The sequence below is a fragment of the Nothoprocta perdicaria genome, unplaced genomic scaffold (assembly GCF_003342845.1).
Source record: "Nothoprocta perdicaria isolate Ctin4 unplaced genomic scaffold, notPer1 scaffold_34, whole genome shotgun sequence".
NCBI lineage: Eukaryota > Metazoa > Chordata > Aves > Tinamiformes > Tinamidae > Nothoprocta > Nothoprocta perdicaria.
In genome coordinates this window covers 142,170-162,705 of record NW_020455577.1, presented here as the reverse complement: position 1 = coordinate 162,705, position 20,536 = coordinate 142,170, and the positions used below count along the sequence as shown (strand labels likewise).

Genomic DNA, 20,536 nt, shown 5'->3' with positions numbered 1-20,536 from the left:
TGCRGTTTGGTAATTTTCTTTGGCTAAGAAAGGCTTGGAGAGATTTGATAGTAATAGTTCCTTAAGCTTGTTGCTAAAGCTCTGACAAGTGGTAGGTTATTTGGTTTTTGTTTTCGTAAATGTATTTGTTTGTTAGGTTAGTCAAATATATGCTGTTCTAATTTTAGTCTTGTTGGTGTTTGTGGAGCTTCCTTGCTTACGCAGGTTCTCCCTTTCTGTTTTAGCCTGAACAGGATCATTTCTTCTCTAGACCATTGACCTCTATATTGTGGCCTTAACTAAAGAAAASTTGCTGCACGGTTTTGTCTTGCGTGGAAGAAGGCTAACAACACTGATGTTGGTAAGTAAGGGAGAGCATGTTTGCTCTGGAGAGGGGGATCACTGTGGTATAGTTCAGGCAAAGGCTAAAGTTTGTTGTAGTGGTTAGTATGCAACTGTGGAGCGCTTATCTGGTCTTGACCTGCTGCAAGTTGGAGCAAATGTGTGGGGCAGATAAGCCCATGGTATGATATGTCTGTTCTGTTCTTTTCTTYTACATCTTTTGTTTTCCTGCATGTCTACCATATTCAAATGTCATTTCCTTTGCCATTACAAGGGCATATGAGTTTCCTCCTGGCTTAGCCTATAAAAAAATCCCCTGCTATTTGCAGTAGTTCTTAGTAAGTCACTTTATGGCCCTTAAGGGTACAGAGAGGATGGCATGGGGTGACATAGGTCTCAGACCAGAGACAGCCTACCTTTAATAAAACTGCATGCAGGAGTTTTCTTCTTTTATGTTTTTACTCATCTAAGTGTGGCAAAGGGCCTAGTAATATTACTGAGAAATTAGGGATTCTTTGTATTTCCTATGGCAGAAACAGTTCTGCTCCATTGCGCCTTTCCCGTATTTGGCATTTTGCTTTCCCGTCTCTCTTGGATAGAGCTATATCAGAAACTGTGGGTATAGGACTCTCCTCTGCAAATGGCATTTCTAAAACCCTTGTTGTTAAAATATATATGTTATATCTTTATAGATATATAAAAATATCTCCAAAATGAGGSTCTGTGTATACAGAGTAAGGTCAATTCAAGTACCAAGATTGACTGAAAAAAGTTATTGACTGCATGTGCATGTTTATAAATGAACAAATTTCCAATTCATTTTGTTGTAAAGATCTGGTAAAGGAAGAATCCTCTGCAAGTAAAATGCTCATAGCTTCTTTCTGTTTATGCAGATCAATTCTGTATAGGTGGGAATGGAATATGTTTAGACTATAATCATAAACTTCTAATAATTAAACAGCTGTGTACAGTATTTCAGTTCCTCTCCTGGCCTGAATGTCAGGGGTCTGGCTCTGAGATTAAGTTGTTGTGACTCAAACTCAAACATTCAGCTATCTTTGTCCATATGAAATGACTCCTTTCTCTTGCATTTCCTTAGGTTTTTTTGATGTTTAGCTTAAGTTGCTAAAGAAGTGTAAAGGTTTAGAACAGTATGTTGCAAAGACAACACCGGCTTGCTTTTCTGTGTAACAAAAAAGAGGGTTTCAAGAAGCCTAGATTGAAATACAAAAAAAGTTGACCTTTGTGTCAGTTTATTAGAAAGCTTTTTATAAATATATATAATCTGTTTAAAAACTATTATGGTCTTGAGTGAAACTTCTGAGAAACTGTTAACTATTGGTAATTGTCACGTGTTGTACYCTGGGTGAAATGAGAGATGGGGAAGAGAAAATGTGGCTATATTGGTTCTTCTTGTGGAGATACTGAAGTCAGTTTAAAAAAAAAGCCAAACAAACAAAAAAAAAAACCAGATGGCACCTGGCTGCAGGAATGATCTTCTTTGGCATGTTGTTTTTAGAAAGGATATATTTGCCATGCAGATCTCAAAGGTGCTGAGGCCAGTTTGTTTTCAGGGCCTAGGCTGCTCCAGGGAACTTGCATACYTTAGAAGGAAGAAACTAGATTGTARCTCAAGATCTGCATTTGGGAAGAAATCTACTGTTTAATTCAAGAATAGGCAAAAAAGTCATGAATATTTTAATTTAAAAATGTGTTCATATATATTTGTCTTTAGTCTCTTGACAGCAAGTGACTAGGAAAGGAATATTACTACTGTACAAGTATGTAGAGCATACATTGTGCTGTGGTGGAGTTCAGGGTAGCTCATTTTGGGATTCCCTCAAGCCTCTAGGACTACTAGAATCAGGAAAAGGGAAACAATATGCTTAAATTCAGCTTGTAAATTATTCTTTTTAATGAGCCCTTTGACAACAGGGCACGAAGTGTAAGGATATGCTTGGCTTGTTGCTTTATTACAGGAAAGTATTAGGAAAGAATTTTGAAGTAGGTAATTTCCATCCCATGCAGTCTTCAAACAGAAGATGAAAAAAAATGCTTTCAGCTGTGCATAGGAAGAGTGAGAGTACCTACTTCAGCTGAGCAGAAGAACATCTAACACACTGATGTCAATGAAAAATGCTGTTTTACATTATATAAGATGAACAACAAAGCATGCAGGTCTACTTTGCTGTTTGGCCCACCCATTTTAATAGGCTTTGAATTCAGAATTTTCTTCAAGTGTTGCTTAGCTGTTACTCAGGTTAGCAACAAAGCCAACATAAGGGTAGGATAACATTATCCTCCTTGATATTTTGAAATTTTTGGATCTACATGTATATAGTCAGTCCAGAAGGAAGACTTGTTTTCTTGCACTAAAGTTAAGAATCCAAACCAGCCTCGAGAATGTGGGAGATAAGAGCTCTGAGTGTCAAGTCTTGTACTGTGCTTTCCTGTTGTATAGTGTATAGTGTTGCCATAGAATCTCTTCTATAAATTGGGGAAAATCCATAACAAATCAGTCAAGCTTTTTGCTCTGCTGCTCTTAGGCTGTTCTAGAATTTCAGTTTTCTGCTGGCTAGAAACTTCCTTCTAATTTTCAGTCTGTTTACTTGCAGATAGCCTGTATTCTGTGTGTATGTGTGGTCTTGTCATCCCTTCATATACAGAAGATTTCTGACCATATTTACTGACCTAATATCTATATAGAGCCTATTACACTTTTTCTGATCCTTTCTAGCTGGTTCTTCACCACAGCTTAAACACACAAACTTCTGATAGGCACCTAGGAAGATGCTTCCTTAGAAAGAACTTGATGATTTTCCTGTTGGACCCAATCCTTTTCAGTTCTAGAGTTTCCTATCTGGAGTTGTCCTATTCCTAGTGCTGCTTCTGTGTGACCTTAGTTATTGCCTGCCTGGCATAGGAATGCTAACCCTCCTTGCTTGGAAGGAAAGGTCTTAAATAGTACTGATTCATCACCTGCTGAGTAGCCACTTGTTTTGCAAAGTCTTCCAGGTTTGTTTGTTTGTTTATTTTTTTTCAGGGCTCTGTGCTGCCCTTCTGTTGTCCTTTCCTGTTCTCAGTATCACTGTCCTGCAGCATATGCTGGTGTATATAACAGAAGCACTGTACAAGTGTTGATTTTGCTGCCCCAGCTGTTAACTTTGTGGTCTGCAGAGATGAACAGTGTGAATGAGCTCTTTTAATCGATCAGACTCTATTTCTGTGGAATCTGTGATATCCTCAACACAAAGGCTCTTCGGATGCAGCTGCTTTTCTTCAAGTGCTTGTTCATGGAGTAGATGAATRAGTGTAGCTTGAAAGGTGAAGTTTTAACTGGAGAAATTCAGCAGGGAAACTGCAYGTCCCTCCTTATTCATGGTGGGCAGTGAAGTTTTCTTGATCAGAGAAAAAAAACATAATGAAAGGACAGGTGGGGGGATGTAGTTATGTGAAGTCGGACTTGTAGTATTCTGGCGATAGAGTGAAAGAAGAAAGATATTTTTTTCTTGTGSTGATATCTTAATATTTCCATTTGTGGAATGGTTGTGGCTATAGCAATAATTCTACCCTGAAAGTAGAGATATGACATACAGATAAAATGAATGAAGAACTGCATTCAAAAATCCTGGCATCCATTGAGTAACATATTCAGGGAATAATGCTTGATGAGCACAGGAATCTTTGTTATTTCATGTTGCACACTTATATAAACTAGCAAGAGAGTAAATGCCTTCAAAATGTCATGTACACTGTTTGTTTCAAGGGAAGATGTTTGAATCCTATCTTAGAGGATCTCTATGTGCAAACCCATAGAGCWGTTGGATAGATGGCTTAGCTTGTATCGAGTAATCAATTATGCAAAACTGTACCTAGACCTTCTTTGTCAACCAGGGAAGGGTGGAAAAGAAGGTGTGTCCTGGTATTCTGTTTTAGATTCTTTTCCTTCATTTTGCAAAATGTATTTGCTCCCGGCTGTCACTTCTCTTAATGGAGAGAGTGGCTCTCTTAGGGTCTATARCAACTACCTACCTTATTTATGTACCTAATTTAGGCAGACATAAATCTGGACACTGGTTCTGTTTCTATAGATGTATAGCTTCTCTGCTGTAGTTAATCAGTCTAAAGTTAYGGAGCTTTTTTTACTTGAAAAGAGCGCAAATGAATGGAGTCCAAACAAATTTCTATAGATGGTAAATGATTGCTGCATTTTCTGCTTACCTATGCCTATTATGAAAGTAAATTTAGCTGATGAGTGGAAAGCATTTTTTKCTTAATGACTGAAGTAAGTTGAATGTGATTTAAGTAATCAAACCATTACTGATCACAATTGCAGAAGATAAGCACATGCTTGGAGTTTAGGAGGGAATCTAATATACTATGAATGCAAAATATATATTGGAGAGAGGCAATATTTTTAGCATTTGAAAGTCTGTGTTGATTACTCTCTGAATTCAAGTGAAAAGACCTATGAAAGTGAGTAGTCTCTTTGACACCCTGTTGCCACCTCCACAAAGTGCAGCAAMTTAAGGGTAGGTGACAAACTCGCCCTTCCTGATGAATCAAGAAGTCTGGAAGGAGCGGAAGAGAAATGACTTCACTGGAAATTTGAAGCATTGTTTTCTGGCCCAGGAAATAAGGAAAGTCCTAATGATTTTGAGCTATCAAGAGCTTTCAGAAGCCTTGTGGCACTCTTTCTTGGTATTAGTATTCTCCAGACAAACTTAGTGCCATTGTTGTAAGTGCTGCAGAATTTYTGTTCTTGAAACAACTGCTATACAAATCAATTGAGCTCTACTCCACTAATTTTCTGCTAAGCATGTCTGTCCCCAAAAGCAATTATTTTTTCAAGCTGATAGAAATAAGCTTGGTTGCTCAAACTTGTGGTAGAGTGGGTAGAGTGCCCATGAAATAGTATGTAATTTTAAAACTTAATTACCTCTGTCCTTTTGTGGTCTACTGACTGATAAAACTATGATACTCTCTTGCCAGTTGTTCATGGGTCAGTTTTTCCTTTTACCCTGCTATGCAATTGCAGTTTCTTGCCCTTCAGTCTTTTGCTTTGAAGAGTTTTGGGTGCAGATGRTGAGATTTTATTCCACAGAATACCTTTGCTTTGGTGATAGTCCCTTCTGCTTCTTGGTTCTATAAATGACCTCAAGCACTAATAGAAGTTCTGGGGATAGACTTGGATACAGATAAGAGCATTCCAGTGCTACTGCTAGTTAATTTGTCTTGTAAGTTTAAACCTTGTGAGGGAACAAGGGTAGACAGAAGATCTGGACAGCAAGTTCAACAGTATAGTATCTCTGTGTTACATAGTTATTTGTTTCCATGCATCTTTGTAAAGCCTTAAAGACTGGTAAGGTTCCAAGCATCTCTGCCATAAGATGCATTATAAAGTTGGAAATGTAATTACGCATGGAGTCAACTCCCCCTGCAATTGCAGGTGACCAAGTACTTGCTAAAATTCAGTCTACTCTTACCGACCTTAAGGTGTAAGGATGCTCCTGACTTGATCAGGTCACTTCTCTACTTAGTTCCATGTTTCGGTGCACTAGATCACACCTTGCCAGTGATCACAAGACTCTGAAATTTTTTGACTGTGTTTTGTGTGGTTGTAGGAAATAAAGCACTGAGTCATGTCAGAGTTCCCGAAATGAGGATAAAGGTTTTCCTGGCATTTGTCTCCAGACAGAGTGGAGACTATCTCAGACAGCCTGAGGAATTCCATCTGCTTCTATAGTTGTTTTTGTCTGTTATTCTCACTTAATGAGASACACAAAGATGCTGAAGGATGACTGCTTCCTTGAAAATTATCTTTTCTTCCTAGCCAGACCTTAGGGAAAACTTGTGCATTACTTTTGCTCTCAGAATTTTTAAAGAATTAGTGTTTGAARCTCATGTCCAAACAGGAAACATCTTCACTAACACCAAACTCCCTTTCCTCTTGAGACTGGCTGCAGCGCTTCTGGTAGTGTTACAGCTCTTTGCCATGTGATAAACTTCTCTTGTTTAGGTTACTTTGATATAAGTACTTACAAAAAAACTTTCTACCTGCTATTAGAGTGATAGGACCGGATTTCTCMGATGTTAATTCTGTGGTTTAATTTGACATAAAGGTATCTTTAAAATGTGGAAGGGAAGACTGAGACTTAGGAATAGAATACAGATATAATGGTATTTAAAATATATATGTCTTTAATGAAGACAGGGACAATGGGAATCTTACTTTCTCTCTTTTTATATAGATATACAAATCTAATCTCTTTCCATATATATTCAGGCTGCCTGAGAAGATACTATGTCTTAAACTTATCTCATTTTTGTATGTTTTGAACAAGTTCTGCAGATTAGCTTTGAAAGAAAATTCCTATTGCCTCATCTATTTATAAGCTATTGATAAGATCTTGACATTGTGTGTGTATTTTTTAGAGTGGGTCAAAGATGATATATGGAAATAGACCAAACAAAACTCTAGCTCTAACATTTCACTGCTTTCATATTTTGTAAACATTCCTTTAAAGTTTTATCACTACAAATTAATCCAACTATTTCTTGTTATGTACCAAGCAGACATAGAGAAAAGGTCACTGTGTTTTTCCTAAGTACACTTTAGGAGTTCATTACATATAAAATGACTTCTAGCTTCTGGAAGACTATCTAGACTTCTGTTCTTCTATCTAKTCACACTTTGGAGGGGTGAAGAACAAAACAAAACAGACACAAAAACCAAACAACCCAGAAAATATTAGATGCCTTCAGTGTTTCCACAGAGGTCACTTTTTCTAAACAAAGTATTTGAATTAGGCACTGGCAGTTTGTCAAATTATTTACAGTATGTTTGAACATCAGGCAAGCATGTATGTCTTGCAGGTAAAGAAACAAAATGAGGGTGTATGTGTAAGAAATAAAATTAGTAAGTGAATATTAAATTTTTGCTCAGTTTTCTTCTTTGAAAATAGTGGAGGGTATCAAGACTCAGATAACCATTTTCTTTTTCCAAAGAGATTAAATATAATCTTTTAGATGAAAGATTTAAACATATCAATTGTTGCTCCATGTTTGATTCCATCTGATCTGCCTATCTTTCTAAGTAGCTATAGATAATATTAGGTGCTGCAGATATTRGGTTTTACCAACATGTTGATTTGACAATGAGAGACTGAACTAAATAACATGCGATTTCTAAAAAAAAACTTTATTTTAAAATCATAAACCCATGATGATATTGAGTTGTTACAACCACTAGGGTTTTCCTCCCCACAGTGCTGTTGCCTTGCCAGTGATTTCCCAGTGTACTGCTATCACTTTTTCTTTAAATGTCACTATGCTTGTTTTTAAGCTTCCTTTTTTTTCAGATCATGTTTCTAATTTAGCAAAATAATTCTGAATTCTACTCTAGTTCTTCAGAACATTTGCAATTCCTCAAACCTTGTATTACCTACATTTTTTTAATGCATATTAACATGTTGGATGGCAAAGCATTAATTAGCTTAATATAGTTCAGGATATATCCCTGCAGGGCTCATCTGTAAAATTCTGTCAGATGGGTGGTCATTAAATCGCTATTCAGAGGGCAGTTTTTCAACATCTTGCATGATCATTTTAAGCTGATTTCAGCTAAGTGCTATTCCTCCTGTTTGCTTATAAGGATGTCCCATGGGATAGTATTAAAAGTCTTAATTGTAGCAAGCTACAATGCTCTATTTTTGTTACTCATTCAGCCTTGAATTACAAATGATTTGATTCTTGGCAAAAACAAATCATGGCTACTCTCAACACCTAAAGCATCTTTCTGCTGATTTTTTTCAGTGTTTTCTTTAATGATTTTTCCATTGCAGTTCTAATATCTTACCAGGTACTGAAGCTGGAGGCCCAAGCTTTTAATTACCTTCTTCCTTTCCTCTTTCTAGAAGTACAGGGACAATATTTGCCCCTCTTCAAACCTACCTGGCACCTTTCCTCATTTTCTCAAGGATAATTGCTAAGGTTTGGAGATAGCATGGCTTTATCCTTAGGTAGTTAATTGATCAAATATGTTTCACCTAAACTGTCTTTAGTCATTCCCTGCTTTGACCTAGGCTCTTTTTCCATGAATATCGTTACTGCAGTCTCTGTTATCTTTCTCTAAACAAAAGAAAGCTGGTAGGTGTGTTGGCTGACAGCCATTCTTCCTCTTAAAATAAGGGTCCTGACTATTGTTGAGGATTCTCCTTATGTATTTGTATAGCATTTTGTTCTTTACTTCCATGTCTTATAATGGGCTAGATCTTCCAACTAGGAAATCAACTGTTAGATCACTCATTAGAAATAACTGGTAATATTATATGAACATTAAACATTATACAAATGAGTTTCCATGGAAAACAGTCTTTAGTGTGAAGGTCATGGTCTTTGTGTTCTCCAGGAAGCTCCAGGASAGTGGACTAGATGAGTGCACGGTGCGGTGGATCGAGGGCTGGCTGGATGGCAGAGCTCAGAGGGTGGTGATAAATGGGGCCGAGTCCAGTTGGAGGCCTGTGGCCAGTGGTGTCCCCCAGGGGTCAATGCTGGGCCTGGCGCTCTTCAATTTGTTCATCAATGACCTGGACGAGGGCACGGAATGCACCCTGAGCAAGTTTGCGGATGACACCAAGCTGGGTGGAGTGGCCGACACTCCGGAGGGCTGTGCTGCCATCCAGAGGGACCTGGCCAGGCTGGTGAGTTGGGCAGAGAGGAACCTCATGAGGTTCAATAAGGACAAGTGCAGGGTCCTGCACCTGGGGAGGAATAACCCCAGGCATCAGTACAGATTAGGGGTGGACCTGCTAGAAAGCAGCTCCACGGAGAGGGACCTGGGAGTGCTGGTTGACACTAAGTTAACCATGAGTGAGCAGTGTGTCCTCGTGGCCAAGAAGACCAATGGGATCCTGGCCTGCATCAGGAGGAGTGTTGCCAGCAGGTCAAGGGAGGTGATTCTGCCCCTCTACTCAGCTCTGGTGAGGCCACACCTGGAGTACTGTGCTCAGTTCTGGGCACCCCAGTATAGGAAGGACGTGGAGCTTCTGGAGAGGGTCCAGAGAAGAGCAACCAGGATGATTAAGGGAATGGAACATCTCTCGTATGAAGAGAGGCTGAGTGAGCTGGGCCTGTTTTCTCCGGAGAAGAGACGGCTCAGAGGGGATAGGATTAATATGTATAAGTTCAGGAAGGGAGAATGCAGGGAGGAAGGGGACAGGCTGTTCTCACCGGTGCCCAGCGATAGGACGAGGGGTAATGGCCACAAGCTGAAGCATAAGAAGTTCCGTGAGGAACTCCAGGTGAGGAGCAACTTCTTTACTGTGAGGGTGACAGAGCAGTGGAACAGGCTGCCCAGGGAGGTTGTGGAGTCTCCTACTCTGGAGGTCTTCAAAACCCGCCTGGATGCCACCTTGTGCCACATGCTGTAGGTGTGCCTGCTTGAGCAGGAAGGTTGGACTAGATGATCTCTAGAGGTCCCTTCCAACCTTAAATATTCTGTGATTCTGTGTTCTTAAAGCTAATGCTGTTCTTCTAATACAAGTATAGAATTATTCTTTTCCTATTCTAGAAAGTACCTATAGGACAGATGAATGGTTCTGCTTGTGCTCCTTTTGATAGATAATGTTTATGCTCTTTCAAAGCTGGGCATGGCAGGCAATGGAGACTGAACAAAAAGAAAATTCAGCTGTAGTGAGCTAATTGGCATTTATGTTCTTCCTGAGATATCTAAAGGTATTGAGGTACCTGAGGAAGGGGAGCTTCTGTGTGAGCGAGAAAAGAATCTACAATTCTCATACGCTTTGAAAAAGCTGAGCATTCACCTGTGGCAATGAAGCTCTGGAACACATAGGATTGACTGATCGGCAATTCTAAAAATGGGATTTGATTTTTACAATCTCAAAACAATAGGAAAAAGGGAATAAAAATGTGCAATTGTGGAAAAGAGGGCAAAGAATAAATCAGTAACAGACCTGCTGAGCAGCAGGCTAGCTAGCATGTCTAGCTTCAGTATCCAGAGTAGCTAAGCAACTGTATTAGAGGTAAAAGAGGTAAATATACAATGAAATATCTATGTAACTCCGATTCAAAACTAGCTTTAACTCATAAGAAAACCATGGGATTTTATTTCTTAGGTGCCTATGGGAYTTTTAATAATGATACTTCAGCTTCTGGTAGGTGAATTTTTTAATGCTTTTCTGTTTTCCTGAGAAATTTGTACTTTTTTCATCTCTTTTAATAAAAAGATATAAAATTAAAGGCAATGGATGACAGAATAGCCTGGGAAAAATCAAAGGTCCCATGATGGTGCTGAACAAAGGGGAATGCTGCCAGCAAAAAGAGAGTCAGTCTTTTTTTAGACTGGAGTTTTCATAGGGATATTGCTTGAGGGCTGTTTTTCCTGCTGCAAACAAGCACTCCCTGCTACTGTAGAGGAAGACAATTGAAAACTATCCAAACATTGAGAATTGAAATGCTCCATTCCTTCCTGCGGAGATTCCACTSGTGAAATGATTCTGGTAAAATTTCCTTCACTGAACTTTGAAGCTTCTGCTCTGAAAAGGATGAGCACTTACTGGTAGGAAGCTCCTAAAAGCAACTTTTACAAAGTGAATCTCCAAGAAAGAGTGGAGCAGTTTTCCCCTTCTGACACCAGGCAGGATACAAGCTTGTGTGATCGTATGCAAAAACTGAGCAGGATTTAAGCAAAAGACTGTCTAGTGGAAGCTTGTTGTCATTTGTTTTATTTAGGGTACCACTTACAGAGTCTCTGTGAAATTAGGACCCACTCACTGCGTGGTGTATTACACGGACATTAAAAACACCACTCCTTGTTTCCAGGGTTTACAATCTGAAAATCCCTGGTGGATGGGAAGCGTTTTAATTTCCAATTTAGAGTTGAACACCTCAGGCTAAAGAAAGCAGTCCTGATTTCTTGTGAATTCCCAGTCTRTGGAAAAAGTCTGATGGTGCCTGCAGGCCTGGTCCAGCCTCTTCTCTAAGAGAAGGCATCTATGGGATAGTCAAAAGTTAACTTCAGCTTTCCAAGGTTTTTGATGGTTTAGCTGTAATTCTAACCTTATTTAACATCTGCTAGAAAGTGTCTCTTTACTTTCTGACTTGGGCATATTTTCTAAGACTTTATGTTGAAAATTATGGGAAAATGGTAATTTGATAGTAATTGGGGACTTTCTAATTCCTTCCCTTGAATAGGCAGAAATTAGCTCTTTAAACCACTTTGTGTTATGTGATTTGCTGCTGATGCTCAGCAACTGGAATGGGATACCGATAGCTCTAGCTATCAAGTTGACAGTGGTATTGATGGGCTCATGCACATCTTCATAGACACTCACTTAAGAAAGAAGCTGCTCTTTTCATTCTTGAGGTATTTATGTTGAATTCAAAAAAAAAAAAAAAGCCTTGCCATAATTCTGAAAAGATCTACTGTCGTAGGTATACTCCTTTGAAAGTTCTTGGTTAGTAAACCATTAGTAAATGGTTGGAAACCATTTCCAGCAAAATAGCATTTTCTTTCTTTGCATGAAGATGGATTTTTTTTTCCATTTCAGAGCTTTAGTAAATATTCAAAGTTTCTGTAGCCTCTTACTTGAAAAAAAATATATATTTGAACCTGTTGTCAAGAGAAATCATATACCTTAATGTCCTAGTTTGTCTTAACGTAGTTCACAKGCTTGCTTTGAAATCCACTACAGTTTTGGTGATGACAGCTTCTTGAAAGTATCACCATCAATCATGTTCATTTTTCTGGTTCTTATGTTATTGGTATGACTTCTACTCATCTACAGGAGCCAGCAAGTATTTTTTTATTCTTCAAGAGATTACATAGGTGGCTCCCTCCTCCGAGGGTAATTTGGGGTTGAAAACCAAAGGGCTTCTCCTGGTCCAGAAAACATTTCCATCTATGCTTGGAGAAAAGCTGGAATTGACTCGTATAGCAAATTTTAAACTGGTATCCTGGAATTGTATGTCTGTCAGTAAAACCATTTAATTCAACACTTGGCAGTCTGTCAGCACAGTGTGCCTCTGTGGGAGGATTGATATGGGAAGGGGAAGTGTCAGGCTTAATGAGTGTGAGGGGTCAGAACTAGGGATATTCCAAGAAGTTTTTTTTTCCACATGGAATTTCCTGCCTCAAGGAGGACAGGCTGCGCTGAGAGAATAAAAGGCAGCAGCAGAAGCAGAAGGAACACATGGTGCAGGCACTTCAAGCTGAACTGCATCTCTAAGACCATATCCAGCAAACTAGCAAAGGAAAGCAGCCACCGGAAAGTATCAGAAGACTTCTATAGCACCTGGCCATCACAAGGACAATCTGTGAGTATGAAGCATTTTGTTTCATCTCGTTGCCTAGTTAAGGGAAAATGGGACAGAATTCTTTGCTACTGTTCCTTAAAAGCTGTCTTTATGTTAAGAACAATTTAATTAATGGTTTCCCCAAATGAGACTTAAAAAAAATCACTGAGGAATTAAGTAGAACAGATAACATAGGCAGTATTTCATATTGAATTGAAAAAAAGTAGTATGTTCTATACAAAAGTCTCTCTTCTGTTTTTTCCTAGTTGTCTGCACAAAAGATAAAGCTCTCAAACATGGTTTGCTTGTGGTTCCTATCTCTTCTTGTTTATGGTAAGTGTATGTGTCTGTAGAAAGCTAGTAGGGTGAGGTTGTTAGTGAACCTATTCATTTGAGCTCCAAATTAAACATTTTTGAACACAAACTAATTAGTAAGAGGTTAGTAACTAAATATTATTAGTAGCTAATTCTTTTCCATAGAGAAACTCTGCAGTTTCAGTAGTGTTTCCCTTTTCACCCTTTAGATACTAGTGCTTTTGCTATAGAGCTTACAGAACTTTGTAATCAGGCACAGTTTTACAGACTGAAGTCCCTATATTTGGTGCTGACTTGCCTCTTTTGAAACTTGTCAGTTAATTGTGTATAAAATGCAGTTACTGTTTTATATAAAATATTGYATATAAAGTACATATTTATATGGTGTATAAAATGTAACTACTGCCTATGCATGTTCAGATATTGATAAGCACAGAATATTATGGTTTCTTTTGTATTTTCTTCTACAGAAGAAAAATTACCTACTTGGTATCTTCTCATTCCAGGTTTTACTATGTTGGAGGAGGTGAATTGTTGGACCTACCATTATTCAGACATAAATATGACCTATGACGAAGCAGAGACGTGGTGCAAAGACAGGTATACCAACATGGTTGCCATTCAGAATAAGGAGGAAATCAGCTACCTCAATGAGTTCTTACCCTTCAATCCGGGTTACTACTGGATTGGAATCAGAAAAATTAATGAGATTTGGACCTGGGTTGGAACTAACAAAGAACTGACRGAAGAGGCAGAAAACTGGGCCTTGGGTGAGCCAAATGGTGAAGGCAACAACGAGGACTGTGTTGAAATCTACATCAAAAGAGGAAAGGATGACGGCAAATGGAACGATGCACAGTGTGAGAAAAAGAAGGTCGCCTTGTGTTATACAGGTGAGACCCTGTGGAGATGATATAGTGGGATGTCATGTAGTCTTAAATATTTATCTCTCTGGCCCTGTAAAGACTTGTACAATTACCTTAAACACAGTTCCTTGAGGGCCTGTTTTTAGAGCTGAACCTGGCTGTGCTTTAAGAGCTATATTGATCCCCTTTACCTCTTAGTCMTCAGGATATTATATGCCTTTTCTAAGCAAGTCACCAGACCCCTTATATAATTGGAGAGAAAGAGGCTCTTTCAGAAAGTGATTTTTGATCCCATTTTTAGTGAGTTCCTCAGCCAGGCAAGAATTGCCCTTTTGGAGGCATCTCTCTGCTAATAGACCCCTGGAGTGACTTAGACACTATGGGGCTACAGCTAGACCAAAAAAATCCTAGTACGTACCAAATAAGAGCTGTAATTAGTTGGTAAACAAGTTACTTGTTGAGTAATTCTACCTTCACCATAGTCTATCGTTCCTTTTGCATTTAAATATTGCTAATATATTTTATTTCTTTTAGCTTCCTGCAACCCATCTCTCTGCAGTGGCCGTGGGGAATGTATAGAGACCATTAACAATCACACCTGCCACTGTGACCCTGGGTTCTATGGGCCTGAATGCGAGTTTGGTAAGATCATCCTAGCTACCTTTCCAAACAGAGAGGGGGTTATATTAACTAGAGTTTGGTTTGCTTGGCTTGTCAAATTACCTGCTTAGTCAATAACTCTGACTCTGTCCTTGTGTTTCTTTGAAGTTAAGACTTGTGACACCCTAAAGGAACCTGATCATGGGAGCCTTAAGTGCAGTCACCCACTGATGAACTTTGGCTACAGCTCATCCTGCACAGTTCAGTGTGAAAAGGGCTATGAGCTGACTGGAGTAGAATCTGTCCACTGTACCTCCTCTGGGGTCTGGTCTGCATCCCTTGCAGAGTGTAAAGGTGAGCTTCCCAGGCAGTGGTAATGAGCTTTCCAAATCATACATAAGTCTGTATACTTCGAAGTCACCCTACCAGTAGATACAAACTGAGATTCTGGCCTAGTCCTTTGTACTTAACTCTGAAGGGATAGTCTTACTGCRGTGCAGGGGCCTTTCACCCTGAGAGCATGAAATGGGCAGGACCAATGTCCCAGCCTTACCTTAGACTTCCTCATGAAGAAACTTTTTTGCATCCTGCCACCAGAGAATAGGGAATGGATTGCTTGATCCAGCTGTGACTGTTCACAATAGGCTAGTTAATCCTAACTGTTGTAACTAGTTCTTGAAGTGTTTAAYTTCAAATATGCTACCATTTGGAGTGTTACTTATCAATAAACATATATCAAAAGTCATGCAGAAAATTTTTGATTGTAACTAGCTGTTGTGAACTGCAGAGAAATCTTCCATTTTGAGATCCCCCAGTTCTTGTCCACCTCCTAAAATAGCAGGATTGCAGGTGTCTTAATCTCTACTTTATTTCATTGGATATGCTGCTCTTTTTCTTTAATTGTTCTAAGCTTAAACTCCATTTTCTTTTGTGCTTTCAGCTGTGACCTGTCCTGCCTTGGAAGTTCCTGCTCATGGTATTATGAACTGCTCCCATTCTTCTGAGGAGCTTACCTGGGGTGCTACCTGCAAGTTCWCCTGYGAGGAGGGATTTGCCCTGACAGGACCAGCCACCCTGCAGTGTGGGTCTTCGGGGGCCTGGGACAAGCAGCAGCCAGCCTGTGCAGGTACCTTTCTCTYTGAGCAGCTGGGGCTGTCAGCACTGGCATGCTGGATTCTTGAGGCATCTGTGCTGACTGCTGTTGTGATCTGTTGCAGCTGTGAGATGTGAGGCTATAACCTGGCCGGAGGAAGGCTTTGTGAGCTGTGACCATGCTCCTACAGATCTCACCTATGACTCGCTCTGTCGCTTCCACTGCAACAAGGGCTATGCTCTGCAGGGTCCATCCAGTGTCCGCTGTGTGGCAGCGAATCGGTGGTCAAGCCTGTTTCCCAAATGCAAAGGTAAGACTTYCTGGGTTGGCACTTAGTGGTTTGTTTTCACTGTGCAGCACTGAAGTCCCTGTTCCCTGAGGCTCTTGGCTTGACTCTGCCAGTACATGGGACTGACTCGCTGGGTCAGATGTAGTATCACGGCCCACAGAGTTTGGCTCCAGATAGGGARCATCTCTTGTCAGCTCTGCAAAGACTGTTTATCTTGGCCTGCTCTGAGATGAACTCTGTGCTTTCTTGTGCTTTCAGCGCTGACCTGTCCTGCCCTGGAAAAGCCTGCTCATGGTTTTGTGAACTGCTCCSATTCYTCTGAGGAGCTTACCTGGGGTGCTACCTGCAAGTTCWCCTGCGAGGAGGGATTTGCCCTGACAGGACCAGCCACTCTGCAGTGTGGGTCTTCAGGGGCCTGGGACAAGCAGCAGCCAGCCTGTGCAGGTACCTTTCTCTYTGAGCAGCTGGGGCTGTCAGCACTGGCATACTGGGTTCCTGAGGCATCTGTGCTGACTGCTTTAGAAATCCAATTAGCTAAAGACAGTTAGTTTTATTTAATAGCTAATAGTTGATTTACAGCTACTAATACCTGTAAAATGAGCCTGTTAATTTTCTCCAAAGTATTTGAGCCCTAAAATATTTTAGGGAAAGAGTATTGAAAGAACATTTGTTCTGGCAAGAGGATGTAAATTACTCTCTAATAATACAATGTATGCTTGCTAGTACAGAGAATAGGACTGAAGACAGGAAAGTCCTTAATGCTTATTAACCATTAATAATTCTTTCTTTTAGCTGTACAGTGTGAACCACTGAGCTCTCCTGAGAATGGCTTTGTAGACTGCTTGCATGGTGCTGGGAGCTTCACATACAGCACAGCCTGCCACTTTAGCTGTGCAGAAGGATGGAGCCTGAATGGTTCTCATGTTCTTGAGTGCAATCATTCAGGAAACTGGAATGCCAGTCTGCCCACGTGTGAAGGTATTTTATCTCTGACTAAACTCAGAAGTGGCACTGGGTTTTTCTAATTGGAGAAGGGGTATGGAAGAGTAGAACAGATATGTCAACCTTTTAGTTAAGAATTATAGTGCAGTTCACAAAGGAAAAAAAAAGTCTCAATATGCTTCTCAAACAGAGAAAACAAAACCCAAGGCATAAAAGGCCTTGGTGAGAAATCTTGATTTCGCMTGAAGAAAAAAGCCCCAAAGCTGTTTTTTCTTCTTAATTAAAAAAATACTGTTGGTCATTTGCTACATTAATGAATAAAAGACCTTTCTTAAAGAAGCAGAACCTTGTGGTTCCTGATAGCTTTTTYCCCYTTTTTYCCCCCTCTTTGAAGTACTTCTTGGCCGAAGACCTCACATGGCTCTTGTGTGTGATAAAATTAGAGCTTTTGTTAAAAGTCTGAGCCTTGCCTTTCCTTSCAAGGCAATAAGAGCTCTACTCTGACTTCAGTGGGAACATACATGAGCCTACCTGGAGCGCCTTTGCTTTAAAGTCTTCAGAGCTGAGCTTGTCAGTATTTATTTAGAATTTAGATTCTTGAATTGCACTGATTCCAGTAAGATTCCTTAGAGGAAAACACTCCAGAAGAAATCAAAATACAAATCAAAACAAAATATAAGACAAGCAGAAATTGTCATCTCAGGCTGGAGGTTAGGCAGAACCTCCTCTAGCAGCTTGTTACCTTGCTATTGCTTTGATAAAGGTGAATAAATTTTAGATCCTTCATGYAGGTGAAAAGCTTTATACTATCTTCTCTCAGCTAGTGACAAGCAGTAATTCAGAATCTTTAGGAAGAACACTTGGAAAAGAAAGGAGTAGGAAGGACTTCAAAGGCATCATATGTCTCAATCTCACTGTAACATTTTTCATCTTTTCAGCTTCTGAACAAGGCACCTATCTCTCAGTGGGCATTGCAGCCACAAGTGCCTCTCTGCTTTCCACAGCATCGTTTCTCCTTTGGCTTGCAAGACGTTTTCGAAGGAAAGGTGAGCAGCTGGACTAGATTGTATGTTTTATTTGTCTGATTGAACTTTTTACTGGGGAGTTGAGTAGAACYCTTCAGTCTTCTGAAAAAGAGGCAATTGCTATATTAAGCCATTCCAAGATTTTTTTTTCCAAGAAACCTATATATGCAACTCTTGGTTTTTAGATGACAAATCAATAAGAATAAAAATTTTTCTTAAAATAAGAATTATTAGASAGAAAAAAACAGTTCTATTCATTAGCAATTAGTGCCAGGAGAAATGAATGGGAGGCTGAGATGCAACTGATGACAATGTAGTGCAACTGGCTTTTAGATTGGTTGCTAGATCAATGTGTTTGTCAACTATTCAGAAGAGAGGTTTAGAAGAAATTTTGCCTGGAAAGCCTTTCATCTTGAAATGCTAATTTTTTTCTTCTTTTTCTTGCAGGAAAGAAATATACACCTTCCAGGTAAGCTGTGTTTCAAAAAGCAACATTAGGACACTGCAATAATTTTCTACTAAAATGCATTCAATGTAGAATAGCTGTCACTAAAGTATCTTTTGTTTSTGTTTTTCAGTAGCTGTCAGAGCCTCACCATTGAAGGTAGCTTCCAGAGTGCTGGTCATATCGTCTAAATCCAGACATTTCAGGTAAGATCATAAGATATCTGTATTCAGTTTCTCTTGCTGATAATCACAGAAGCAATTGGAGCTTTAATTATCTACAGCTGCAGAAATGGGCATTGTGCTTTGTGGTACCTAATACCTAGCATAACATGAAAGTTTCTAAAGAGACAAATTCACTGAGTCAGAAATGATTGTTCAGTTCAAAGGATGATTGTRCTAAGCTTCTGTCTATATGATATTAAAATACTTTTGCATGCTTTTATTACTTGCCATGTACGAAATAGCTCTGAAATGAGAGCAAATACAAACCTCTGCCAGCTCTCTGATTTAGAGGAATTTTGTTCTCTCTGCAGGAACTGAAGCCATCTCTACTTATGTCCCAGAGATTTATAGGAAACGAAACTGCATGCAGATCAGCAGCTGTCCAGATGTTTTTACCTCTTGCTGACAAAATGATTTACGTTGTTTTTTCTAAGACATTTTGAACTCAAGCTGCCTGATATTTCCATTGAAGATAAACAAGCAGAGGGCAAAACTCTGGCCCTCTGGCAAAATGCAGTCTACCTTCAGTCATGCATTTGTTTAAAACTGGGAGTTTGCCATCTCTTTGGATGGGGAGTGTATACTAAGCTGCTGCTGCTTAAAGAGGAGGCTGGTTTCTCCTCTGAGCTACTTGAAGGTACTTAAATAAGGTGAAGACACTCATTATCTCCCACCACTTACTGTGCTGCTGGAAAGGGTTATATTTGCAGGGACAGAATAGCTGGAAAAAATGTTCATTGAAATACTTCGAAGCGTTTGATTTGGCTTGTTGCYGAAGTCAGCTCATTTTAACAGGACATCAGTGAATATGCCTGTAATCATATGGCTGGTTATTTGTTTGTTCTCTTGCATGTCCTAAAAGGATTTTGAAATTTAAACTCTTGTTGTAGTAGCACTAAGTATTAGTGTTCATTCCAGGTACTCTGGTTTATGAATGCAGCAAGTAGATCTGAAATCTTTTCATCCCAATGGGATTAAGCTCTGTAATGTCTTGTTTMTATAAATATTTAATTGTACATTTTGTTTACTGTGGGTATTTCTGTACTATTTAACTGTAGAAGTATTGTAAAATATCTGACCCTGGGTAGGTCTGTAGCCATTGATCTGGACCTGGATAACTTGAAGACTTTTTATTTTAGAAAGTTTAATGCCAGTATATTTGCAAATAACATGGAAGCCCTGTTTTTTATATATTACTTTATTGTATACTTGCATAAGAGCTTACTCATTAAGGTCTTAGGAAAAAACTTCAAATAAGTCTTAAGTTATGCTTAAATTATGATAAATTAGCCATCTGTTTGAGCTGGAATGTATTCTTGTATTTGTAATATTTAATAAAGTGTTTTAAATGTAATGCTCCCTTTCTGGCAATATCTTGGTGATTTGTCAGCTTTGCAGACGGCAGGAAGATGTGAGGAAGGTGCCAGACTGAGGACTTGCTCCCTTGCTTAGCTTCCCACTTCCCCTGGCAGCCAAGGAAAGGTTTGCCGGCAGATGGCACTGACTRCATGAGAGCCAGCCCAGCCAGAGCTGGCCTCCAAACTCCTGTCTTAGGAAGGAGGAACTAAGGGGGAAGGCTCACCTCTGTGTACCGTAAGGCAGGTGTCCCTGCTAGCTCCGAGGGACATGCTCAGGAACAGGAGAGCAACAAGAGAAACAAGTGGGTGACCTATGTGTTGAGTTGCCTGTGTGACCCTCAGCCTCATGGGTCTTCTGCAGCTCCCTCTGGAAAGCTGGAGGGCAGGGAGAGGGTCATAGACCTGTGGATGGAGCATGGCTCTGGTGGTGTGTGCTGACTCTTAGCAGTAGACTTCTGCTTTCCCTGGGGATTGAGCTGTAACTAAGAATGATCCTGGACTAGGTGTTGGCAATGGCCAGACACTGCTGTGGCTGCCTTCTCTAGCCCSTCATGTATCCAAGGAAGCTGAGCTATGGCCCTCTGTAGCTATGGGCAGGAATCAGAACTTGGTGATGCATGAGGCTTTGTGAGGCAGGACCCAAGAAGAACCACCAGGCTCTGAGCAAGGGAGTCTTTTGGGAGATGCTGYGGAGCGACAGCCAGGGCCCATCGCTGTTTATCCCAAACCGATTAGCAACYGAG

General features: G+C 39.9%; 1 protein-coding gene across 2 annotated transcripts; it reads left to right on the top strand.

The window, feature by feature from the left end:
• Positions 1-24: 24 nt before the first annotated feature.
• On the top strand, positions 25-19,647 carry SELE (selectin E). 2 transcript variants are annotated; one of them, XM_026043799.1, is made up of 15 exons: positions 25-91; positions 225-340; positions 12,447-12,657; positions 12,903-12,969; positions 13,458-13,844; positions 14,352-14,459; positions 14,586-14,771; positions 15,358-15,543; positions 15,635-15,820; positions 16,058-16,243; positions 16,592-16,777; positions 17,680-17,787; positions 18,214-18,235; positions 18,345-18,417; positions 18,747-19,647. In XM_026043799.1, exons 3-14 carry the CDS (start codon positions 12,460-12,462, stop codon positions 18,400-18,402), a joined length of 1,878 nt encoding a protein of 625 aa, XP_025899584.1. In that variant the 5' UTR covers positions 25-91; positions 225-340; positions 12,447-12,459; the 3' UTR covers positions 18,403-18,417; positions 18,747-19,647. The 2 variants fall into 2 exon arrangements, with proteins under 2 accessions (XP_025899584.1, XP_025899585.1); XM_026043800.1 differs by lacking the exons at positions 15,635-15,820; positions 16,058-16,243.
• Positions 19,648-20,536: the final 889 nt, after the last annotated feature.